The sequence below is a fragment of the Etheostoma cragini genome, chromosome 15 (genome assembly GCF_013103735.1).
Source record: "Etheostoma cragini isolate CJK2018 chromosome 15, CSU_Ecrag_1.0, whole genome shotgun sequence".
Lineage (NCBI taxonomy): Eukaryota > Metazoa > Chordata > Actinopteri > Perciformes > Percidae > Etheostoma > Etheostoma cragini.
Genome location: NC_048421.1, coordinates 21,804,662 through 21,832,023, shown reverse-complemented (window position 1 = coordinate 21,832,023; position 27,362 = coordinate 21,804,662). Strand labels below are relative to the sequence as shown.

At 41.0% G+C, this 27,362-nt stretch overlaps 2 protein-coding genes across 3 annotated transcripts in view; both read right to left on the bottom strand.

The window, feature by feature from the left end:
- The window catches only part of hoxb3a (homeobox B3a), an 86,558-nt gene extending 76,520 nt beyond the window's left edge, over positions 1–10,038 (bottom strand). Inside the window, exon 1 of the mRNA XM_034894474.1 lies at positions 9,282–10,038. The gene's annotated coding sequence lies outside the window, so the exon portion shown is untranslated. The remainder of the gene's footprint in view (positions 1–9,281) is intronic.
- A 5,091-nt stretch (positions 10,039–15,129) lies between these two features.
- The window catches only part of LOC117958205 (homeobox protein Hox-B8a-like), an 18,635-nt gene continuing 6,402 nt past the window's right edge, over positions 15,130–27,362 (bottom strand). The window contains exons 1-2 of one of the 2 annotated variants that reach the window (XM_034894484.1): positions 21,927–22,747; positions 15,130–15,534 (exon numbers count right to left, since the gene is read on the bottom strand). In XM_034894484.1, the coding sequence (XP_034750375.1) occupies positions 15,263–15,534; positions 21,927–22,473 (819 nt within the window). In that variant the 5' untranslated portion in view covers positions 22,474–22,747 and the 3' untranslated portion in view covers positions 15,130–15,262. Of the gene's footprint in view, positions 15,550–21,926; positions 22,748–27,362 lie in introns of those variants that run through there. The other variant, XM_034894485.1, reaches the window with a different exon arrangement.

The window sequence follows — 27,362 nt, the reverse complement described above, 5'->3', positions numbered from 1 at the left end:
GTGTGTGTATATATATGTGTGTGTGTGTGTGTGTGTGTGTGTGTGTGTGTGTGTGTGTGTGTGCTCTTCTTGCATCAGGATTATTTTCTCCATCGGAAGAGTCATTGATAATCTGGTAGGGATTTTGTGAACCCGATCTGATGTCTGTTAATGTTTTATTGATGAAAAATACCCCGGATGACGCATCTCCACGTCCTTCTGCTGAACCAATGACATGCCGTGTTAGTTCCAAGCTGTGCTGTCTCTCGTGCTCCTGTTGTATTCTTGCGCAAGTGGCTTCTCTCTGATCAATGTGCGCAATGAATTATTATTTTCTTCCCCTGTGACACTGATTAGGCCCGAATGTAAAAGGAGAAGAAAGAAAACAGTCTCGAAGTTTCCCAATTTTTCCCGTTTTCTTGACACTGATTATAGTCTCGCGCCCGACAGTTTCTTCCATGGGGTCATATATATATATTCAAGTGAAATATATGTATACAAATAACCTCCTAGCCTAAATACTGTTAGACACTAAAGCACTGGAAAACACGTTTCGTAATTATTACATGTTAAAATACTCATGGTTTGGCAATTACGCACATAAATAGAAAAAAATGAGAAAAAAATGATAATAATGGGCAATATGTTTAAAGAAATATGTATTCTGACAAATAGAAAAAAATGAGAAAAAATTATAATAATGGGCAATATGTTTAAAGAAATATGTATTCTGACAAATCATGTGACAACGATTGAATTTCGCATACTTTTGTCGTTGAAATAAGTTTTTTATGTTTTTAATTAAACCCTTAACAAATGTACATGATGGTACACAAAGCATATGGCGAAAATGATTTATGTTTAAAAAAAAAATCTTAATCTTATCCCAAAGTTATTACTATTGTTTTTATGTTGTTATCAGTGTATTATTCATCATTGTGGCTACTAACCATAACAGGCCTAGCTTTAGAGGTTTTTAAAATGGTGTGTGTCTTGAAGGTAAATGAAACCAAAATGTGAACACACACACACACACACACACACACACACACACACGCGCGCGCTATTCTACTAAACTCCAGGCTATTACTTTGTAGTTTAGATTTACAAAATTATGAAAGTAATCTCCTTCCAGACCAATTTTTTTTTGTGTAAAACCACCGCAAAATAAACTGTTTTTTTCTTGTTCTTTATGATAAAAAAAAGAAACAAGACAGACATTTCAGAAATTTAAGAAGGCTAAAAAAAAAAAAAAGTCGGCCTGCTTTTCATTCCCACTTACAAACGGAATACGTGTCGCCGAGGTCGTAAAATAACCGCAGCCATAAATAAATCTCTCTCCGGGTCTTTCTCTGTTTCCCTACAGGCTCTGACTTGTCTGCGTGGCCAAACTGCAGACAGTCCGACTGACAAATAGAGACAAAGACTCTATTTTTACTTTAACTTCACCCTCCCACCCAGTCCATTCCTCCATGCCTTCTCTCTTCTTCTTCTGTTTTTTAAGTAGCCTTGCACTGTTAGAGCAGGGAGAGATAATACGTTTAGAGCTCGACTCTCGCTTTCTGTCTGTGAAGGCTCACACAGACAGTTGTTGAATCTCTCTTTTTAACTTTCATTTTGACCCCTCTCTCTCTCTCCCTCTCTCTCCCTCTCTCTCTCTCTCTCTCTCTCACGGGCAGGACGCGCCGCTTCCTCTCCGCTTTGTGGGAACGGGAAGCGGCCGCATTGTGTTGGAGCTGACTGGGGTTTAATCATTAATGAGCACCAACAGTCGGGGCAGGACAGGCATGGCCTACAGCCTGGGACACACACAGGACGGTAATACTATCACACTCACACACTCACACACACATGCATTAGCACGGGTTTAAAATGATTATGGCTTTGGTAGGCTATAAGAAATAAAATAGCCTAGTGGCACCTGTTAAGCAATCTGGAGGGTAAATAGGACTTTTTTGACACATGCATCCATTATAGCAGTTGAGAAAGAACTAGAAAGTGACATTTAAGAGAATTAAAGTTAGAATTAAATACATTAGCAAAGCAGCATTAATGAACAGGTCCCAGCAAAATGCTGCATTGTGAAGTTTTATAACATTTCATAAAGTATATGAAGCTGTTTTGGATGTTAGCCCAACCTTTGGAAACTTCTACATGACATTTATTGATACTAGTTCAGATATATAGACATGATATTACCATTAAGTTTACACATGGATGTTATTAAAAAGGAAATACACTTGTAAATCCTGCTATGAGACTATTTGGACATGCATTATGTTGCAGTCTAGGTTCAAAGCAGGCTATATTAATCAAGTTTTTTACCAAATCCGGGACTACATATAACAGGGTTCTCACATCTTTGGGTGCAATTAATTTAAATAAGCTAGTCAATATGATAGTAAGTTAATGGGGTATTTTAACACACTAACCGAAGATAGTCTACAGACCTAAATATGAGGTGCAGTATCAGCGTAATACGACTCATGTGACTGCTTAATTCAATGTGAGCTCATTGCATGGACCATATGGACATGGGAGACATTTATACTGTAGACTAGCCTGCATGCTAGCTATCTGAGCGGGTGGTTGCTTGTCTTTGCAGGTGTGTTGCAGTTTTTGGGGAGAACGGCACCAAACAGCGCACAGAAAGGAAGACGGTTTGGGGAATGGGAAACGGCTGGAAGCAGTAGTTTATAAGAGAGAGAGAGAGAGAGAGAGAGAGAGAGAGAGAGAGAGAGAGAGGGAGAGAGAGAGAGTGAGTATGCAGGAGAGACACATAAGTGGATTGTGACGCCATAAGCTATAAAAGGGAGACTGTCACGCGTTCTCTCACGCGCCCTAACTGTCAAGGGGTTGTGTTTTAGCTCTTTCTATAGACTGTGGTTTAGTGCTAACTTATTGTTTATATGCAGATATTGATAAAAATACACATTGTTGTACAGTTGGCCCATTGTAGCCTGCTCAGAGCACAATCCATATGCTACTTTTATCATTCTACAGAAGGTTTTAACGACTTTTTGAGACAAGGCAGCCAACATGTTGCCATATAGGACACACATCTTGGACCTTTTTCCTTTGATAAGTAACATATTTGGCAGAAATAGCAACAAGAATTACAACAAATGAAATAGGCCTCATCTGTAATTTCAATATTACTAATGAGCTAGGTTAATAACTGCAATGAATAACAAAAAACAGCAACGGAAATAATAATATACTACTACTACCAGGCTGTTACTACAACAACAACACCAATAATAACAACAACAACAATACTAATAATAATAGTAATAATAATAAGGATGGTCTAGCCTATATGGGAAAAGAAAAAAAGGATGATATTCTGGGTTGTGTCCCAAATAACCACCAGTTATGAGACCCTATTAATAACTGCATGATGTGTCCATCCAACAGCGGTTTTTGGTGACATGGTGATAGTCCGAATGGTAGCTTTTTAATAACAGGCACGCGTGTTAAACATGTTATCAGACTTCCAGACTGCCAGTGGCAGTACATCAGCCTGTGTGGCTGGGTTTGAGCTGCAGTGTAAACAGTTAAGGGCTGCTGAAGGAACTCCAGGAATCTGAGAAACTTCAGAGATTATCGCCAATTAAAGCTGTAGGAGTGAGACTGCTGCTTTATGGCTTTATGGCTCTCTCTCTCTGTGTGTGTGTGTGTGTGTGTGTGTGTGTGTGTGTGTGTGTGTGACCTCGGGACTTTTATGGCTTTATGACCGTTTATGACTCCTTGTAAAGAGTCCGAGGAATGGCGACGAATTGAAAAACAGGCCCGCAGCAAACAGCAGATGAACACATGTGCTGTGTTGCACATAAGGAACGCGCACGCGAACACACACACACACACACACACGAGCACTGTACAGTTCATCTGCGGTTCATTTCAGCCCGACAATGCTCAAACCACCACATTTCACTCAATAAAAATCATTGCGGAATAATTAACGGTCTATGAAATTAAAAATTAGCGATTTATTTCATTGACATTTCTTTCTTTTTATCTCTCTTTTTTTTTACCCAGGATTTCATTTTGAGCTTTGCTAATTACACTCGAAAAACATTTTAAAGATTCATTCACCGGATGTAGGATTGGTAATAATTATTACTGATTATTTCTAAATTTTTAAATTATATTTCCTACATTTAATAAAACTCCACAATACTACAAATAGACATGCGACATGATTAGGCGTAAAAGTCTCTTAAAAAGTAGTTTGGATACATTGGACCAGTCTGTGCCATGGTAAAGTTACAGCAAGTAGATCATCCATTTGGTTAATCATGTGAGGAAATAGAACTGGCTAAAATAGACTGGCTCATAGTGGGTGTTTTTTTGGTTTTAATGTAATAATCGTTTCCAGGCAGCTCGAGCCTGCTGGCCTCGTCCTTCACGGCACCGTGAGCTCGTGCTAAGGGTCAGTTCATCGAACTGTTACCCGTGCACGCGAGCCCTCGGCCACATAGGGCCCCGGGACGAGTTAAACATTAACGGGCGCCTGAATGCAGCATCACGGGGAGGACTTGCTTGTTTTTCACAAAGTCTCTGCTAAATATCCTGATTTAGCAGAAGCGGGCACGCGCACATGCAGGTGCAATTGTTCAAGCATAGACTGTGCTATTTCATGTAAATATAAATATATATATAAATATACCTGCATACATACAACACAACAACGTAGCCTATTATTGCAGTCCGAATTTTAAATAGGCTACAATTAAAAAAGGAAATTTTTATATTAGTATTGTAATGGAATAGGCTCCTATTAGTGTTGTAACTATTCGTATTTAGTTGTTTGTTATTATCATTGTTAATTTAGTTTTAATTTTGTTAATAGATCTACCCAAACGCAATATTATTTTCCACTTATTACATTCTGCACAGTTTTTTTTTTAATTCACCTTTAATAGTAGGGAGACATTTAACTTTGCATGAAGACGGTGGTGCATTTCAATCGTTTATATGCAGCTGAATAATAATGCTGAATTCCCCTCTGATACGACCATCCTGATGATTATAATACACCAAAAATTCAATCGAGGTGTTTGGATGTCGAGAAAGGGAGGGGGGGGGGGGGGGGGGAGATGCTGATTTAATGCGCCGAAGTTGATTTTGAATAACCGATTAAAGTCCGATATAGCTGGAGCCATAAATCAAAAGCAGCGCTGTGGATTCAAATGATCACCCACTTGAACACACACACACACACACACACACACACACACACACACACTCACACACCTGGTTGTACATATTCGGAAGGTTGCACAGCAGATCCGCAGATTAGGAGCCAGTATAAATGATGAAATCACGGAGGAAGGACGAGTTACTGTTTACACACACGCACACACTTACACACACAGACACACACACACACACAACACTATAGCATACGTAGGCGCACAATGAATCTAGTACAATGTCTCTGGTTGCCTTTGTTCTTCGAAACAGCTACCCTGACCAATAAGCACACATTTAACATCCCATACCTATAGGCTTCTGTTTTTTGGACACAGTGCGCGCAAAGTCATGGATGCGTTCTTGTGCGCGCACGGATATCTCCACACCCCATTCCCCAAAGTGCAACAGCTTCTCCCTCCATGCCACAAATCTGTCTCTCTCTGCGAGATTACATCAAAGAAGGAAAGAAGCCAACAACCAGCGAGACAAAAGACTAGAAGTACTCCCCACACACATACCCACACGGGCGCATGCTCGCGCTCGCTGCCTGTCGTCATGTCTGGTCTGGTTTCATTCCAAAGAAGACAAAAAAGTTAAGTTGGGCACATCATCTGTTTGTCAACAGCTACACAGACCACACAACCGACCAGACGACAACAGACCATACACACTCACAGTCACACGCACACGTTGCCATCTGGACATCACACCCTCGCAGGACAACTGAGATACATTCATCTTTTTTTAGTTTTAGGCTGAATGTCATTTCTCTATCTTAGTAGGTATTACCCAGAGGATGTGTGTGTGTGCGCGTTTGTGACTGTTTGGTGCTGTCGTCAACATGACGCTAGATGGCATCAGAGCGTCATGTGGGAGCGTGCAGGAGCAGTTGGGCGGCTCACTGGAGAGCACAGCAGACCGAACAGCAGCACCTTCCCGGCGGGGTCAGTGTGACCACCGCTCCGGAGCTTCTGGAGCTTCCCGGTGCGGTGTGTTCCTCATGCGTGAACCTGGCCTCCTCCACAGTTTAAAGACAAAAGCAGTCCCTGACACAACATAAATAATCAATAAAGACATTACAACATATATATAAAAATTTGTTTTCATCTTTAGATTTGATCGAGATTTGTATTTTAATTTCCTAATTTTATTTTTCCTTCCTTTCCATAGACCTGTGTCCTACATAGTCTGCTGGTGCTGAAAGTGGGTATTAATGTGTAATGAGAATATGTGAATATAAACATGTTCATGAATGATATATATTGGTATGTATGTATCTGAATAGCACATGTATGTACAAATGCATGTTTATCCACGTCTTTAAATAAACGTATACACTTGACTCGAGCCCCGTGACTGTGAATACTAAAACTGCTTCTACTACAGACAATAGCTTGTAATGAGAGATAATTGCCATTAAGCCAGCCAATAATTACAGTATGATTATTAACTATGAATAAAATGCACTTACAATATAATTATAATCACTTCTACTGTAAACTGCTGCAATAGTACGGTTTCCTGTGTGTTTATTGTGTTAGATTCAAACTTATAAATTAAGTAGGCCTGTTTATATTTACTGAAAAAAACATTTGTAAACTGATATTAAAAGCTTAATTCTGTGCCCAAGGCAGGCATTATGCTGTGTTTTAGTTTTCTCCTCCTTCCTCTTTACGCAGCGGGGTTCACAATATGAGTAACGGAGAAATGTGTGTGTTGTTGGAATGAAGAAAAAATGGATTTAGTTCATAAACTATAGGCTACTTAATATTTAATATTTAATAAGATTTCTTACCCTGACCACTAAGCACGAATTTAACATCCCATACCTATAGGCTTTTGTTTCTTGGACACAGTGCGAGCAAAGCCATGGATGCGTTCTTACGCACGGATTTCTCCACACCCCATTCCCCAAAGTGCAACAGCTTCTCCCTCCATGCCACAAATCTCTCTCTCTCTCTCTCTGCGATTACATCAAAGAAGGAAAGAAATAATAAGAAGAAATAGTTCATAAACTAAAGGCTACTTAATACAACGGCTTTCCGGATTTCTTAAAGCCTTGCGCCTTCTGATATTACAGCGACCTGCTTTGCTTTACGCAGATGTAAATGTAAATGTAAATGTGCTGTATTCATATAGCGCTTTTCCAGTCTTAACAACTGCTCAAAGCAATTTTACATCTGAAGGAAAACATTCACCATTCACACACACTCACACTCCGATGTGGTACACAAACACAAACACTGGCATTGGACGTAAAATGAAACTGATCCGGAGTTTTTGCAGATTTTTCCAATAGACATTTGTGCAAGGGAAAGGACCGCAGCATGAATATTATACCACATCATGAATGAGACAAAAACAATACCAAACCTATAATACACTTACATACTATAGGAAATGTGCCGTGCTATTAATGTGGTGCAGACAGAGCTCCAGCTAAAGCACACCAAGACTGCTATTCCGACTGTATCTATCATCATGAGTTATCCTACATTATTTGCCTACAGCTAATATTTTTGCGAACTGTTGGAGAGTTTGCTGTTTATTTACTGGTTCAAATATGAAGAAAATAAAAGCTTTCCACTGCACATAGACTTCCCTGGAAAGAGATCTGTGCGCCATGTTCCACCAGCAATACAAGCTGTCTTTGAGGTTAGAGGTTTCAGTGATAATCAGTGCAAGTATTATGGCAAATGGTTCAATTTTGAAGTGTATTTTGTACTAATATCTATCAGTGTGTTCATAGCCTTCGAAAACGCAGCCATACATAAAGCTACACCCAGGAACTCATCTTGTATCCGTCCATATGTCCACATTGTCTAAATAGATTAATCTATTTTATTCTAATTCTAATTATTTTTATTTTTATTATGATTAATAATAATAATTGTAACCGACTTTATTTCTGTAAGAGAAGTTGTTCTCTTTAGCCTAGCTGCTAATTAGCCTATGGTTGTTGGCACACAACTCTCTCTAAGAATTTGGAGATTAACTTACATCACGCAGTCATTCATTAGTTAGGTAATAAACTGACATGCTGAGCATGGACATGTAGTCTATTACATATACAGAGTGAGAGATGGGGAAAAGAAATATGAGTATGTGTATGTGTGTGTATGTGTGTGTGTGTGTGTGTGTGTGTGTGTGTGTGTGTGGTGAAGGAATTCCCTACAAATATCAAACACCCTTCAAGGTGTTTGATATTTGAGACAGCAACAAATTGGAGACCAAAGAGAAGACAGACAGACAGACAGACAGAGCTGCAGATGTGTGTGTGAGTGAGTGGAGGCTGGTGTGTGTGTGTGTGTGGGAGGGGGGGTCGCTGGGCCGGTTAGGTGTAGACAATAAAATAAAAACAGCCCGCGAGCCGCAGGGAGGATATGAGAAGGGAAACAAAGTCGTAAAAGTGGGCTGTTCGGACCGAGACAGAAACAACATTCCTGTGTCTATACACACACACACACAAACACACACACAAAGAGTCAACAACTGCAGCTGAAACCTGGAAGCTCCTCCACTGAGATCTGGAAGTGAAACAATTCTAAAACACACACCTAGAGCACTTAAAGGCCATTTTGAAACACACAGACAGAGCGACAGTTGGACTACAATTACATGCAACCTGGTGAAGACCAAATAATTGGCTAACAGGCTCAAACGTGTCCCTTTTCTTCAAAAATAAAGAAGATAAAAAGATTATAAAATACGTGATTTGAAATAATGATTTGTCAAATCCAGCACACCTGCAGTCACATGAAATCACTGTGTTGAATAAATCTACCCCCTCCCTCCGTTCACCGGGAACGGCTTTGGGGCAAAAAGACGAGGTAATCTCCCGGATCTCAAACCGCCGAGTTCTAACCGACAAATAGTTCTTCCGCAGTTTATCCCACCACTTAGAGAGCCAATTCATCTGGATGGCTCATCGTGGAGCCTAATCCAGCCAGGAAAGGCTTTAATCTGAGCTGGAATAACACCACCTCATTTATAACGTTAACGTGCAGACCAGAAGCAGCAGATTTACGCAAAGCACTGCACTTTGACTTGTTTTGCTCCCATAACAATGCGCCTGAGAAGAAACGTGCATGAATGGCTCTTACCGTTTTGTTGACAATCCGTCACGAGCCCCACACACCTGCAGCTCACTTCGGCGTCCCGCGTGCAGCGAGTCAGGCACCCCCGGAAAGGCACGACACGGCCCTAACCGTGTGTAGACCGGATGGATGGGTGGAGGGATGGATGGATGGGTGGATGGATGATAGCCTAATTGGATAGAGGGGTGGCAGCGCGAGGAGGTGAGGATGAGGAGGACGTGGAGGGGGGTGGGGGCTCCCCCCGTTGTCACCCAATCATCAAAACACCACCGTCATCTTCATCACCACCCCGATCGTCATCGGCATCATCATCCTCGCGGTGACAAGTGAGGAATTACATGAATAAAATGTGAAATTGCAGTTAGAAAAATAAATCATAATGTCATCTCTGGGATGGATATTTCCCCCAGTTTTTGGTCTGGCGGCCCGGCCCCTCTTCGCCGCATCACAGCGGAACTGTCCGTATCTCGGTCCACCGATTTAGCGTAGACAGCAGCACGAGACCAGACGGAGCGCGGAGCCATGGCAGAGTAGGAAGAGCAGGAGAAGGAGGGGGGGGGGGAGGGGGCGGGTTGTTGTTAACGTCTCCTCGTGCCGGTTTCCTCAGTCACAACTAGTATTCTCATTAACTAGTCCGTTTAATTAGAGCCGGGGCGTTCATTTCCTCGCGGTTGCCCGGCTCCGCGCGGCGCCTCCTGAGCCCCGGGCAGAGCGAGGGAGGAGAGGCTGCTGTTCGGGCCGGAGCGGAGTGCAGCAGCAATATAGTCACTTGGGAAATCATAAAAAGTTCATGTTCACGTTAAGAGCTTCCACATGACCAGCCCGTCGGCCAATCCCCGCGCGCGGCCACTCATAAACTTGTATCACAAAGTTGTAAATTTTCATAAAACAACAAGGAATTTATTGCATTTCTCCACGGAGTGCAGTCAGAGGGTAGCTGCTCCTTCTATTTCTCCCATTCTTCCCGCCGCCATTTTCTTCTTCTTCTTCTTCTTCTGCCTCTCTTAAGAACAGCATTCCGGCAGCTCGCACGGCACAGAGAAGAAACTGTGCGTTTTGCTTCTTTCTTCCTGTCTTTTCCTAAAAACCCTCTCTCTGTCTGTGGTTGGCATTGGCTGCTCCATTTTTCCACAAATGTTGGACTTGAACGAACCAAATCAGATATTTGTTTAGGTTGGAAAAGTGTTGTCAGATTATTATGTTTTTTTTCTTTTTTTATGAGAAATCAAACCAAAATAATGATTTAAGAAAAAAGCTCCAATGTTGTTAAAGGAAAGATAGTGAGACATAAATACGTGGTGTCCAAAAGTGTCATGGCTAATTCAGAACACACAAAGCACTACACCTATTATGGTCATCGGTGTGTGTTTGTGTGTGTGTGTGTGTGTGTAAACCTCAGTGTCTCTCCATAAAATGGATGGAGATCCAGCAAAATGGTGTCGCTCTGCGCCAAAGAAACCCAACAACTGTGCCATGTTGGCAAAAATTACATTTTGTGGAAAGATGACACAAATTCTTCTTATTATCAACCACGTCTGGGGTCGTCCGTGTCCATTGTGTGTAGTAGGCTTTCTACCAAGCTGCAGAGGTTGAAGTGTACACAGTAGGTGAAATAAATGTGGCTCGATCAGCCACAGCGACAACATCACCTGAGAGCTGGCGTGGGCCCGAAAAGCCGTGCGTAAAAGCGCTTTCGCAATGCGGCAACGCGTCACCGTTTTAACGGCCTGCAGGCCCAGAGCCGCAGGATGCTCACACACGCTGCGGGGATTTTTCCCCCCCTTCTTCTTATTATATTGCACAGCAGCAGTTTAAACCAGCCTTGGAAGCTTTGTCTATACAGATAGATTTAAAAACACACCTGAAATGACGTTCCTGGAGCTTGAGCCCCCAAACATCTTGAATCCTGAATAAGCTTGATGCCTTCTCTTTTGCAGAACCACATCAACAACTCCTATTTGTCCTTCAATGAGACCGCACGGTCCAAGCCCAGAATGTATCCAAAGTCACATTTTCAGGACTGCAATCTTCAGAAGCTCTGAAATCCAGACAAGATCTTCCATGTGGGCCCCGCAGCGACCCACATTTGACCGCACAGTCGGCGGTTACCTGGTCAACTGTTGGTCTGCTTTATCTGCGTTCTGCGTATCATTGCAGTTTCTTTTAATAAAATATCTATCCAAACTGCTATTAACAGGATACCTGGCCAACTCTGTCTGACCTAATACCTCGCATTCGTGTCCTTTCTAAGTTCGCATGCTTAGTTCGAATCCAATTCAAAAACAGACATTGATTTTAGACCTCCATTGACCCACAAGGGATCTGGTTTGCGGGAGCGGATCCAACGCTTCCTCTTTGAAAATGTCTCGGGTAAAAAATTAACAGAAAATAAGGAAGCAACACAGAGCCGGCTGCACACACACTGTTGGTTACTTTGTGTTCGTTGCTTTTATTGGGGTTTCCGGCCTTTTCATGGACGCAATAAAGACATCAGGACCAGCTATAACATCCCCCCACACACACCACCGCCCTGTCCCAGTTTATGCTGTCTTACAGACCGCCGAGGACTTCCAGAGGCAACCATACAACCTAGAAATTTCGTTTGGATTTGGTGAGACTTTGCGCAGCTTGAATGGAACAGGCTTGGATATTTTTGGCACGCATGGCTTCGAAGTATGAGGTAAAAATGGGAGAAACTGCCCCCACATCAGCAGGTTTTGCAGTGAGCTGGAGTACGGGTGTCTCTCGGTCTGAAAGGAGTAGGAATAGCTTTCAAACAAATCCTTTGCTCTTGTTTTAAACCACACAGACATCAAGAAATCTTCAAATATGCCTGAATTATTAATATATGCCCTTCAAAAGAAGTCAGAACACCTTTACTTCGAAAACAAACGAGTTGTATGAACGAGTTGTATTATTATACTTTGTGTTTTAAATGTGACTTTGTTCTGTTATTAATGCAAACATCTGCTTTTTTTGTTCTTTGGAGGAAATATTTGGGCACTATATCAGTCAGGTTAGTCACATGATCATATCAGCTCCATGTAGATTTACGTTTTTCTGTATCGAACTGGTGATGGAGAAGAATAAGTCCACGGGCTTTTCGGTGTCATGTGTTGGTACAGTCAGTGCAATGTGTGTAACACTTTCAGGCAATGAAGTAAAATGATTGCTTTTTATGTTTTCAGTCTTCGTTACAACGTGTTAAGCATCAGCTATTTCCCAATGCGCTGTCTAACTGACTAAATAAATGCAATTACGCATACATTTTAAGAAAAGTAATAGGCCTGTGTTTTTTATTCTAACAAAGATATGGTGCTTTCAACCGCATCTCTTGCTCCTAATATGAGAATTGAGCTATATGTATATAAAAAAAATGTAAGTGTCAAAATTCTTCATCTTTCTGATACTTTTAGTGTCAGACATGGCCTAAAAATATTAGGAAATAAGCCTATAATCTAATACCTCCATTTCATGTTCCAGATGTGTGTTGCACATGTTAATTACGAAACTCACAGATGTGATGTTGTTTATATTTAGGCCATGTAAATATAGATATAAATACATATTTTTTAGGGTAAGGATGGGAGCTCAAGCCCGAATTGCACCACTGTTAAATTAGGATGTTATTGTAAATACTGGAAGTTTGAATGTTATTGAGCTAATAGCTGTAACAGTGGCCCTTTAATATATTTACACCTGCAAACAAGGTGAGGGTATTTATAAAAGCGCATTGGCACTCATTACTGCAGTAAATAACCAGTGACAGTCATTATTACACTCTCAACTCAAAGTGAAACCTATCAGAACTTAATAAAAGCCTCGGCTGCTGCAGTGTGTGCAATCTTGTGTTCTCATGGGAGCGTGCTTCTCCAGCTGCTGCTGGCACACACACAAACAATCACTATTGGAGTCGAAAAATACCTGGAAAGGCCAAGTACTCCTTCAAAATTTTAAAAACACATGTGTATGTTGTATTTTTACATCAGATTTTACATGTTAGATGATACACTGTTTATACATGAAATGATATGCACATCAGAAAACTGTATGGGCTGAAATGTGTGCCAACACATTAGTTAGAAACGTGACCAACACTCACAGCGATTTTCTCTAGTAATTTTGCTTTTTTTCTGTTGCAGACAGAATTTTTCATCTAACAGCTACTTATTCCCACATTGTAATAGAAGCATGATTGGAAGAAATAAGTGCTGTCGAAGTGTGGAGTGCTGGCTCCATAATCCAGATTTACTGGACCACGTGTTGAAGTTATTGTCTCAGATCTTTACTGATGACCTATTATTGTCTATATTATTCTTATTGACAGTGTAACAGTGGTTCTATTAGTCTGTTTAGGTTAATGCCATGAAGTAGTTTCATATTCCAATAGAACCACAACATTACAATCCTAAATAGCTGCTATCTAGGAATACTTCCTGATGAAAGGGAGACATATGTTATAATATGTGACAACACACTCATTGCAGTTGACGTTTTTATTTTTGAGTACATTGTATGTCTCAGGCAACATGAAAACACAGTTTCAAAAACAGAAAGTAAAGACAGCCCATAGCTATTTAAAAAAAAAAAGCATATCATTGTTTCAAGACATCAAGACTTCATGTACAACACATAACTGACAGGAAGTTATTGGGTCACAGGCTATCCCTCCATTGAACTCAGTGGACCTTCAGTATACCCTGTGTATCTTTGGGTTAGCCACCTTATAATTATAATATAAAAAAATATAACCGAATAGGGACAGGATCAAACCCACAGAAAACACAGGTGCAAACTGATAACTATTGAGGTAATTTCTTCAATAACAGGGCTTGGAATCAAACTCATTAAATGAAAAGGGAACACTTGGAACTTGCCACCAGAATTACATGCCATAGCTAGAAACACCATTAAGACCTGCAAGATGAGATTTACAGAAAGTTAAATTAATAATAGAAAAATGTCCTTTTTTGGGAACGCTTTTGTGCTGAGCTTTGTTGGTGGGTTTTTATATCTTTAGGGACAGCCCTGAATGGAGCAGGTTAGGTATGAGGTTTAAATAACTGAATGATTCCACTCCCATCTGCTTCCCTGGAGCCATTTTTAACACCAACGCTCAGCTTTGTATGCACAGAAATCACAAGATAGCTTCACTTCAATTCAATTTTATTTATTGTATCAAATCATAAGAGTTATTTGATGCCACTTTACAGCTCTAGAAGGTCTAGACCACAACTTATAATTCACAAAAACCCAACAAGACCCCCAAGAGCAAGCATTTAGTGCTTAGAAGAGGCTTAGAAGGGCGCCTGGGTGGCTTACCTGGTAGAGCGCGCTCCCAGTTATGGAGATCCCCCCCCCCCCCTCCCCTTACATGTTCTATTAAAGCTTTCCTATGAAAAACAATGTTTTAATTTAGCTTTTAGTTAGCTGGGACACAAGTCTGGGTTACGAAATGTTACCCCGAGCACCTTATTTGCTTTTTTTTTTACATGTCGGACTTGGATAAAGAAAGATGGACGGAGCTGTGGCTCTCAACCCACAAACACACACACAAATATTATATTTAAAAGTCATGAAAATGTTCAATGGAAGTATTAATATCAAGTGTTGGTTAAAATCCTGATTTCATCATGTTACATTTGACCCCAGGGTATGTGGTACTACTAACCCGGACTATGGGGTCAAAGGAAACATCCTCGTCGTGTTTGAGAGTAAACCTTGATTTTTAAGTTTGGGTAACAGCTAAACAAATTAATAGGTGGTATATGTAATTAGTTTCACATTTTGAACGCGCAGGCGTAAAAGAGCTCCAAAATAAAGACCGACATGTTCCAACTACCGGTCTCCTTTACGCATGGAATGCTCATAAAACAGAAAACATCACTTTTTATTTCATTTCCCTAAAACGTTAAGAATGATATCTGAGATGAGGAGTTAAAAAAACAAGTGTTAGGATGTGTTAAAGTGTCTAGTAGTCATTGTTATCACTCCTCTTCCTCCTCTTCCTCTTCCTCCTCCTCCTCGGGTGGCGGTAGCGGTGCCGTTGGGGAGCCGCTCTCAGTCAGCCTGTTCTCCTTCTTCCACTTCATCCTCCGGTTCTGGAACCAGATCTTGATCTGCCGTTCCGTGAGACAGAGCGCGTGCGCGATCTCGATCCGCCGCCGCCGCGTGAGGTACCGGTTGAAGTGGAACTCCTTCTCCAGCTCGAGCGTCTGGTGGCGCGTGTACGTCTGCCGCCCGCGCCGTCTGTCGGCACCTGCATGGCGCAAGTCTAAGTTAGTCTCCCTGCTCAAGGAAAGTCGTGTGTTACAGATTAATCATGCATGTTGTAACCATGAATTCTTTTTTTGGTGAAATAATAAAGTATTTCCCGTAAATATGGCTTTTTTCACTCAATAACACCAACTTATTAACACCAGTTTAACACTTTTTTGGGAACTAATGGTCAACGAGCATGCTTAATGTGAAATTACACCCAACTTTTGAGTTAAAATGATGAAATTATGAATTATTGTGACTAATAGTTAAGATCTTAGGACCGCATGAAGTTAAGTCATGCAAGATACTGTTTTAAAACCAAGTCAATAGTTAAAAAAAATAAATGCTATAAAATTGAATACAAAACCCAAAATCAATGAAGAGTAGGGAACTGATCTGTGTTATTTTTAGGAAATTTGCTTAAAAGAAACCCAGATTTAGCTTCTTTAAAAAAATAAAAGGTCAAATTTGACCTGAGGACAACAAGAGGGTTAAAGTTATGTGAACTATTTTGCTCTTAATTTATGCTTATGCTCTTATTTTTTGCTACTATTTTGCTGTTTTTTTTGTCTTTTTACTAGCATCCACTATTTTAAAAGTCAAGTTTTTAAGTTTATACTCTTCTGACTTAGTTGTGCAACTTTTGACCTAGGTCATAATTTTGACTCGACTTGGCTTCAATGTTTAACTTTTTTTTTTTTAAGATATTTTTTTCCCCTTCAAAAATCAAATAAAGGCTTTCTGGGTTCATCTTTGCGGATTCATTCAATTTACAGCCTCAAACATTCCACTTACATGCTCCAGCCTTTTTTAATTTCTTTTTTTATTATTTAAAACAGTAGGAAAATTGGACTTATCATTCTATACTGTCCTTCAAAAAATTGGCATTTTACTTGCCTCAAAAATTTGATGAATGGAGCTCAAAGGAAGTTATACTCTGAAAGTTTGCCAACATATCCACACACAGTGAGCTAGGACCAACATTTTGGAAAATGTGACCTCTATCAGGTGATGCAAGTGTCGCTACTAGTGTGACTACTGAACTATTAGACTTTTTCTGAGTTTTAAAGGGTTTACTTTGGATGCATTACTCACTACTATCAGTTTTTATTACATTTCTAAAAATTAAAAAAAATTAAAATTGAAATCCTACATTTATACAATTTTAATTTTTTTTTAAATGTAACAAAAATAAAAAAAAATTATAATAAAAAAAAATAAAAAAAATAAAAAATAAAAATTAAAAATTAAACATTTAAAATTCTAATATAATATGTAAAATTAAAACAACATAACATTGAGTCATTAAAATCATTAAAAGATATTTAAACACATTAAAAAAATTGAAAAATGTGAAATAAAATATAAACTATTTTCTTTCATGGTTTTATCACAGGGTATAACAGCCTTGTTTGATTTTTGACCTCTGTGCCTGTTGCCAGTTTGTACCTTGGCGTTAGTCTTAATCCAAACCTGCTAGCCACGTGCCGCCACCTCCATTTCCTGGCAAACCCATTTGAAGTGTGGCTTTGTAAACACCTTAAAGATGTGGTTACACTGTTAGTCCAGCAGCCGTCTGTCTCAATATTTACTCCACAGACTTAAAGGAGATGTACACAGGTTTGAGTCTACTGCATAATTAAAAGGGGAATTTAAGGTGGAAAAGAGTGTACCATGTGACTCCGGAGAGACTTCCTGTAGCAGTTTCCTTGAATAAATAACAAGAACAGAAATAGAGCCATGCTGCGAGTCAGGCATGTCCCAACCTTTTTGGTCTGAGGTACCCCCTCAGTCCTGTCAGATGGACTTGTGTTTTTAATTCACGATCACCTTACTTTAACCCTTGTGTTGTCCTTGGGACAAATTGACCCATTTTCCTATATCAATGTTCTTTTTACCCAAAATAACATGATGGATTCCACACAATACTCTTTGGCAAGTACAAGTCTCTATTTTCATTAATCTTATATTTATTTGAAAAAGACTGAATGGTTTTGAAATAGTATTGAGTAAAAGTTGACATATTCCAGTCTGTGATTATCCATTAACATACAATCCTTTAATTTCAGTCTAAATAATTCCTAATTTCTGCTTTTCTAACTCAAACATTAGGTACAATGTCATATAAATGAGATTTTGTGAGATGAGATGAGATTTTGTTGACCATAAACTCCAAAAATAACTGAAAAAGTGAACAAGTTAGTGTTATGTAGTGTTGAAAACATCAAATAAAGTGACAAACATTGTAAAAAGCGCCAAAAGTGTTGAAAAAAAGGAAAAAAACGTAACAAAATGTTAAAAATGTCAATAAAACGCATCAAGAAAAGTGTTGATTTTCAGTTTTGACGAGAAGACAACACGAGGGTCACGCCATTAGTTTTAGTTATTTAACCGGTTGCTGGCTAATTCATGTTACAATGTAGCTATATGCTCTTTCAATGAAATCATACTTTCAATTTATTCAAATTATGAATACTATCTTTCCATGTACCCCGTGGCCACTGCAGAAGTCCTCCCTAGGGTCCACGTGGGCCCAGCCCTGGGTGGGAATGGCTGCGTTAGACCACTACCAAGTTGACAGACGGAAAAAGAAAGACATCCATTGCCCCTCATGTGAAATGTGCATGCGTCCGTGCTGAGCATGAGCACAGGAACCACGCTGACCTTCTGTCTTCAAAGGTCACGCAGCGCCTGAAGGTTAAGGAGAAACTGGGTCACAGTTTCACAGCTCAGAGGTCAGCTGCCGGCCACTCTCTCTTTCTCTCTCTCGCTCTGCCAGAGAAAACTCCTGTGCTCAATCACAGGGATGAGTCAGTGACGGTGCCATTGGGGGTAAGGGTTGAAGTTTGGACTTTTTATATTTGAAACCCTCAAACTCTTCACAAAACAGATACAACACACCTTTAAGTTTGTGGTTTGTGCATTTCTACTATGGGGCATTTTAATGGACTCGGACTCACAATGCAGCAAAGAGCAATCACCCTGGGCTTCGTGGCTGTGTGTGCGTACTTTAACGGCATTGGCTGGTGTTTAGTGAAGGCTCGTGAATGTGTGATGGAAGAATTTCGGTTGGAATCCTCACCGGACCAAACAGTGAAGAGATGAGAGGGTAGAAACACAGGAAATACAGAGTGACGGACACCTTTTTACTCTAAATAAGTTATCTTCTTCAATAAGCGCATGCCACGGCAGCTGAGCTCTGTTTAGGAGAAGACTATGAGACAAAAAAAGAATAAATAAATGAATAAAAACAGGATTAGACCAGCACATTTTTCCCAATGTGTGGCATAAATCTTTGTTAAAATAAATTTTGGGCCTCCGACTGTCTGTTTTCTGGGTGTGAATGAGCTAAAGAAAGAAAATGGATTCCCTTTGATATTGATTTTCATAGTTTTCATAGTCATGTCCTTAGTATTTCTGTGGGAATTTGGGGTTTTATAAAGTTATATGAGGAGTTTATACTCTCATTTTGGGTATTTTACAGGCTGATAACCTATAGCTTTGTGCTAACTTTAAGACCCCCAAATCAATATATGTATTAAAGAATAAAACAAAGGGCTGGATATTGAGTATTGAAGGCCTTCATTTTTGGGAATATACTGTATTTCCTTTTTTTATTACAACATATATTAGTTTTGCAACATATTTATACCTATGTAGTTCTGATTCATAACAGATAAAATCTGATTAAAAAAGCATCCACATGATGGCTTTGAAACAGCATCTAAACCCACAATTATATAATATAAATATATTTCAGGCTTTATAATAAAACTTTAGATATATTCATCTAAAATGGGGAGGGGGAGGGGGAGAATTTCCAAAATTCAAGATGTGGTCAAACTTGCTTGCACACACACACACACACACACAGTATTTTCTCGCTTCTTTTATTTTCTGAATTCCTGCATCTAATTAAATTATTTTTCTATCTTAAAAATACATAGCAGAGAAACCTCTTTTTTATGTGCTGTGTTACATATTTATATTGAGACATTTCCAATGACCCCTTTGTTTAATTGAATTCATTTCTTATTCATGTGATGAAACCATGTCTAAAACATTTTCAAAGAGTAAGCTACTGATTTACGGTAGAGAGAGGGAAAGGAAAATAAAAAATAAAGATTTACAAAACACATAATTCTCTGTTAGGTTGTATTTGTGGCTCTCTTTAACATTGACATATTTTATATTGAAATATCTTTCCAAAGCCCACAATCCTCTGAATTAAGTGAACTCAAACACAACTCATATCAGCTGCTGCGATTTTGTATGTGGCTATTTTACATGCACCACAGTTTTATGGAAGGCAGCGGTCAGTATGTGTGTGTGACTGAGTGTCAGCAGCGTGGGAGTGTGCGCGCGATTGAGTACGTGTAAGTGGGTGCGCTTATCAGGGTGACACTTCCTTAATGCTGCATAGGGAGGTAATTCTATGCAGTGTGTGTGTGTGTGTGTGTGTGTGTGTGTGTGTGTTGGTAATATTTCGCCTGCTCTCGCGCTATCGGCTGTGATTTGTTGGCGCTGGAGCTCGAGTTGGAATTTTCTGCTAATCAACAAGAAGTGAGTGTATTTTGCTCTCTCTAACTATCTCTCTCTAACACACACACACACACACACACATACACACACACACGTATGTAAGTATGTTATATGGTTTGCTATCTAACCGCGCACGTGCGCGTCCATGTAAAACCTTCTTTAATAAGCGCTCGTGCGTTTGGCTCATCCGTCGCTGTTAACGGGAACATCCGGGACTTTTTTTTTTCTCTTCCAAGCCTCAGACTGGAATCGGATCTAAATTAAAATCTATAAATTCATTACGGCTGGCTGGATCGACCCCTTCAACCCCCCCCCCCCCCCCCCCCCCCCCCCCCCCCCCCCCCCCACACACACACACACATACGTTCTTCTCTTCCTCCAGTGTGTGTCTGTGCGTCTACGTTCCTGTAATAAAAATCATTTGTTATCCTTCCACTGTGTATCTCATTTTATTTCATTTTATTCCGTGTGATGAAATGTATCTGAACATTGTCAACATACGATTATCTTTTCATAACTTTAAAATAAGATTTCCTCATATCAAGGTCATGAAAACGTAGCTTTCATTTTATTTCACTGTGTAAAATTGTATTAATAGTTCATAATAGGCTATGTGTTGCCTTCTCAACTCTAGTTTTCAAAGCACACCCCGACGAATTAGTTTGATATGAACAGAAACAAGTCAAATACGTCTAATTTCACGAAGCAAGTTTCATTATTTTCTCCATTTTTATCACAAAGTCTCAGCATAACTGTCATGAACTAGACTGAGCTCTGTAGTGTGTGTGTGTGTGTGTGTGTGTGTGTGTGTGTGTGTGTGTGTGGGAGGTCTGTTCGATAGAAACAAAGAACATCATTGAATTGGAAGAAAAAACGTGGGATTAACCAGATTTACGCACATATACTATATATTTAAAAAAGCTGCTGTTTTTTAATGCAACATATCGTGATCCATAATGTCCATTTTGCGCACTAACAAACCCCATTTTTCACAGTTTTACGCGCTACCATTCAGTATTTTAAGGCAAGAAAATGTTCTTTGTGGTGTGTGTGTTTCTGTGTGTGTGTGTGGTTGTGGTTGTTGTGACTCGAGGCTCCGAGGCCCCGCATCCATTCAGCGCCAAGCCGCCGCTGCTGCTGCCGCACAAAGCCGCTTTACAACCGGGGGAAAGGGCAGGCATTCAGAGATCAAACCCATCTGCTAATTTATAGTGTAGTATTAGCGGATTGTGGTGACAGTACAATAGCACAATGGGCGTTCAGTGGGCCAGTCAGAGCTGAAACACAAGTCAGAAACACAAGACTATCAGGACAGAGAGGCTGAGCACTGAACACCGAATATGAGCGATAACCATCGGCGTCAGGATGGGAAGGAGACTTTTTTTTTTCTGGAGGATTTCGTCACAATTTGGGATAATCTGGGATACTCCAGCGGTCCCCTGTCCTCTCCTGAAATACAATATCAGCTAATGAATATTCACCACGTCTTAAATTATGTTTCGTGGAGGTCGCAGAGCCATAAAAGATCTGCACAGAGAGAGAGAGAAGACACAGACAGGCATAGTTCAGCTACCGGCAGTGGCCGCTGCGCAACCGGGCCAACAGTTTAAAGAGCGTTTAACGTGATTATTGGCTCGAGCTAATACCCCACCCCCCATCTTTCTCTTTGATGCACACGCCACCACCTCCCACCCCTGCCTCCATCCCTCTTTTCTTTTCTCAACTTATTAATATAAACATCGTCATCCAGTCCCCCCCTCCCTTACCTCTCTCTCTAATTCACCTGAGAGGCCTCACACATTTCTCATCCCCCTCATGACTTCACTTCCACCTCATCTCTTCCCTCACCTGAGCTTCTCATCCAGGGGTAAATCCGCAGTTCCTCTAACTGCCGCCGTTCCGGCTGTTCTGGGCAAGTCTGCCTCCTGCAGGCCGGCTCAGGGAGCCTAGTCAGCAGCTGGAGTCTACCGGGGAACCGCTCCGTGGCGGATCCCTGCAGAGAGGACCACATCTGCCCGGCTCCTGGCGCGCTAAAAGACCCTCTTGTGCACACTTCAGGCTGAGCGCAGGGTTCGATACTCCCGCTGCTGCTGCTGCTCAGTCCCGATAGAGACACGCAGAGCGATGAGGAAGTAGGAGAGGGGGGGAACGAGGAGGAATGAGATGAAGAAAAGGAGGAGGGAGGGAGAGGGAGCTCTCCGCCGCCTCTCCCACTGGAGACATGGAGGTGGTGTCCGCTGGACGCGAGGGCGCACGAAGAAGACACGGCAGGAGCAGCAGCAGAGGAAGTCGGGAAGGGAGAAGTTGGAGAATCTGTGAAGAGCCGGGCGGAGCAGCTCGCGGCGGCTCGCTGGTATTTGGAAAACAGCGCGTTGGCGAAGTCAAGTGAACTCATAATTTGGCGCCGGTGATTTGTAGGCCCGGGGCGATTTAATGTCGACTTTTTACGAGGCACCGTGAATTATCGGCGGGGCATTACTGTCTAGATTTACACACACACAAAAATCATCCCACCCCACTTTCTTCCTCCCCTCCCTCTGTCTCGCGGACCACGTGACCTCGGGTCCATGTGATGTCAAGATGCCCAATGGCCGCCGGGGTTCCCCCCCTGGATGCAATATTAGGCTATAATGGTAGAATGCAACACACAGTGACCGCTGCCGCCCCCCCCCCCCCCTTCCTCCAAACACACATACACGGAGTATACACTACAATCTACCTTAGACAATCAATACTTAGCAGCTTGGAACGTGTCCACCAATCACTGAGCGCACTTAGAACTGGGTAACAAAACGGCTGATGCTGACAAACATGGAGCTCACACTTAAATCTTTACTGTCCTACATGCTGGGTTTGGAGCGGGTTAACTCGTGCGCAAAAGGCGGAAAACACCATTAGATGGGCTATTGATTGGACTTGGAATGGATTGCTTCGAGGCACGCGCAAAAGTCGCAGACAAGACTAAAAGAGAAGATGGATTTTCCCCTGTTTTCGACAAACGTCCCATCCCAGCATACCTTGTAGAGACCCACGCATGCAGAAGAAAAGGTCCCACACAGCAGAACAGATCAGGCTGTTGTGATGCTCCCACTGTACAGGGTGTCGCAGCTGACTGGTCACTGCAGGGATGAAAACAGAATACCCAGCATTACACAAGAGGGTGACGTAGAAGCGGGCAAATCACTGTGCAATAAGGCTCACTATGAAATATTGCAACCACTGCGGCTACAAGAGGCCCCACTCCACTTTAATTCAGCTAATAATCCAATCACAACAAGTTACAGGTTCATATTTCTTACCAGGGTGTCTTGAAATATTACAGCTGCAGGCTAGGCAAACAGCACTAGAACCCTGTATTAGAAACAAGAAGAAACACAAGAAATGACAATTTCCTGCAAGAGAAGAACAAGAAGAATATTTTATAATTGGACTGATGGTTAACTGCCGGCTTGTCTCCACACTCCAGGCCAATTAAGATAAATCACACGCGCCTTTATGATTTGGCACTGGATTTCCCCCCCCCCCCAGGCTGACAGAGGGAACTCACCTGGCGCGCAGGTGCTTGGGTCTCAGTTGAACCGTACCTGTGATGTAACCCTAACCCCCCCACACACACTTACCACACACAGTAGGATGCAATCTCTGTGCTGAATGTTTAACAGGCCAAAGTTACACATGCGTGAAAGTCTTGATTTGACCTCAACAGGCAAGATGTGAGCCAATTGAAGAATTAGAAAGAAAAAGTTAGTTGTTTAAGCCACACACACACACACTAAAGGAACAGTGTGGGGCTTTAATATAGGTGCTTGATTTGCATAAACTCTACTTTGATGCTTTTCTTATCAAGGTCTTTTAAATATAGGCCATGTTTGTTGCATACCGGAAAGGTAACGCTTGGATGTGTGTAAAACAACTTGTCCTCACAGGACCACAACGTCGTTTACCTTTCCATAAGGGCAAGTGTCATGTCCCTGTTGTTAACTCATTGGAACAAAGGACGTTGGACTCACATCACATGTCCACTTCACTAGACGCCAGACGTTTGTTCTCATCTGACAGAGCAGATGTGATGTGAAAAAAGTCTCCCAGTTTTGGCTTTTACATAGAACAGATGTTAGACAGCATACGTAAAGTTGTTAAAAACACGTTGATCAATATGCAGCAGAGAATAAAGAACAAGATACTGTAAGCTGTGAGTTTGTCAACTCTGAAGACATTGATCTAAAGTTACCAACCACAGGCCTGGAGCACCCTTCCAGGTTTAATTGGCTTTTGGTCCTTTGTTTGAATGAAATTTGTCAGAATATGTCATAAACAATAGTAGGTTTTGCCAAGGTCTTCACCTTGGGGCTTAGTCTTTTAGAATCAAGTTTTACCTGGTTCATTATCACATTATTGTTTACACCACCTGTGTCAAATTTGTGCCGATAACCTAGGGCCAGGTGGGGTTTCAACATATAACACCAGCCCGTTTAGGGACATTTACCCTGTACATGCACATAACAAAGCTGCCCTGTTGTTGACTTTTTTTTTGGCCATGAGCAGATTTGACAACTTGGAGTTTCAATGTCAGACATTGAATGCATGTCTCTGTCTTGATAAAGATTGGTGGACAGCAATGAAAATACATCCAGGACTTCCTGGTGCTATCCCTGAAAAGTATTTGTTATATGTTATCCATATGTGTTATTAATGCACCAAACCAAGCCATAATGAATTGTACAACCTAAAGTGGCACTCCTTTACTCATTATGAAAACAGTCTAAAATAACCCTGATGATGTCATCAGATCAGACATAAAGTGTTTTTGGAATTTGACCCACACTATGGAGCAACGTTATGATATCTTGGTATTGATGTTGCTAATATTTTGCTCATTTCTTAAATCTTTGGTGAGGCCTTAGGCTTCGTGGAAGTTACTCATTTGACTAGAGTGGGCTAAAGTGTCAATATGACAACAAAAAGTTGGAAAGGCCCACAAGAGCAATGTAAAAATGAAACCGGACTGCATTAATGTGGACTCTTAGCTTATTGTTGGTGTGCACAGCCTCTGTAAAGTCTGCAGCCTCTGCCCTAACATGCAAAAGTACACGGGCTGTGTTTGATTTCCTGTAGCTTTCAACAAAAAAACAATACATCTGTTTCCTGGAACGTGATCAGACCAATATTTGGCACTTTGATAACACCCTTCTACTGTCTGAATAACAAGGTGAAGTTCAGTGTATGAAGATAAATATGCATGGATAAACATGCATGCTCAGTGTGTTTGATCTTCCCAGATGGAAACAATCCGAACTCAAGTCGTCATCGTGATGATGATGGAAGGCAGCGTAATAGTGAGGCTGGAATAATGTAAGTGGAGGTGGAGGACCAGGCCATAAATAAAGGCATGTTTGGATAGGATGTGGATTTTGTGTGTGTGTGTGTGTGTTGTTTTAAGAGGAGATTTCCGAGTCGAGGCTTAAATGGTTGGCCTCGTGAACTGAACGGTTTTATCAGTCTGGGGGCTGACAGAGGGAAAAGAGAGGAAGTGAATGAGAGATGTGAAAAGAGAGGAGGAGAAGACAAAGGGAAGAAACAAGAGTTAGGAAGGGAAGAAAGGGTGGACAAAGTAATATAGAAATGAAAGATGGAAGCAACTCCTATAGCATTTCTTTTGAATAATGTTTTTAATTATTCAACTCAATTCAGTTCTATTTTATGTATAGTATCAAATCATAGAATGTAGTATCAAACAAATGTTATCTAAGGACACTTTACAGATAGAGTAGGTCTAGACCACACTCTATAATTTACACTTTACAACAATTCTAGTAATTTCTCCAAGAGCAAGGAGGCAAGGGCTCTTGGTAGGTGGTGTCTGACGGTGCCGGTTGGGGGTCTGATGAACAATGGCAATAGTAGTCCCAATAAAGATAATGGAACAATGACCAGAAATAGTATTTGTTGGTATAACAGGGCACAGCAGAGCGTAGCAGGGTGCATAGCAGGGTGTGGAGCAGGATCATCGGCACAGCTGCCACCATGATTTAGCTGCCACCCTAATCCAAGGTACCATGCTGGGTGAAAAAAGACATAAGGACTCTCCCCGGAGCTAGGTTAGTAACAAGCATTTCTGGGACATGGATGCACACAGATGGAAAGATAAAGGAGAGAGACTCTCAGTGTGTCAAAGGAAGTCCCCCGACAGTCATAATTAAGAAAGGCAAGTCAAGGAGAGGATCAGCGGATGGTCAGGCTAGAACTCTCCCCTGCGGGATCAGGCTGTACAGGCCTGCCTCCCTCCACATTGATTATATCGTTGATTATATGGTAAATTAATCTGATACTACTACTATGAAGAGAAAGGTTAAGGCAGGTCTGGCTGAATGTGGTGATGGTTTACGGCCCTCAAAACCCAGACCAGGAGCTGGTTCCACAAGAGAGGAGCCTGATAGATGAAGGCTCTGGCTCCCATTCTACTTCTAGAGACTCTAGGAACCACAAGTAACAGACACTTCACATTAAATGCAGAACGCAACAAGTTTATTACATTTTTCCTTGTTTTTTTTATTTTTATGAATGTTCTCTTTTTTAATCTGCACTGTGCGCATGCTTTTTACCCAAAAAGAGAAAAGGAAGACAACATAAAACAAACACCAACGACCAAAAAACGAACTAAAACGACAATTAGAGTGTGTAAAAAAGAGACCCGATCTACTAAAACGGCATAAATAGGCAGTTTCATGTTGTTGGAAATTTCGTTAATTGCTACGTCGTCATCATCATCATCATCATCATCATCAATCAATCAATCAATCAATCATTGCCACAACAACAACATAGAAGTGAGAAGTACAGTAAAAAGTGCACCATCATCATTTTTTAACTTAAAAACTATACAGCTGCCAAAGATAAAATTGTTAATGATAAACTTCTAACAATATAGAAATGTTTCCACGATAATTGTTCCACAAAGAAAGGAAGCTATCATTTGACTCAGTTTTTTTTTCTTGTTTTTTTTCTTTTTAAACACTAGAGTAGACTATGTTTATTTGACTTGGATGGATCCAACCCGCCTCACGTTTTCTCATGTATTTTTTCTTCTTTTTTTAAAGTTCACTTTCTTTCTTCATTCATTTTTTTTCTTCTTCTTCTTTTTTTTACAGTCAGCAGACAGAGGCGCGAGGCCCCTCCAGTCCGTCCGGCCCACCACTCGCCATTTTGGAGACTCAAGTTCCTTTCCATCAATTAAATTGTGGAGAAAGCGGAGCAGTCCAATGGCCTCAATTAAGACCCCCCCCC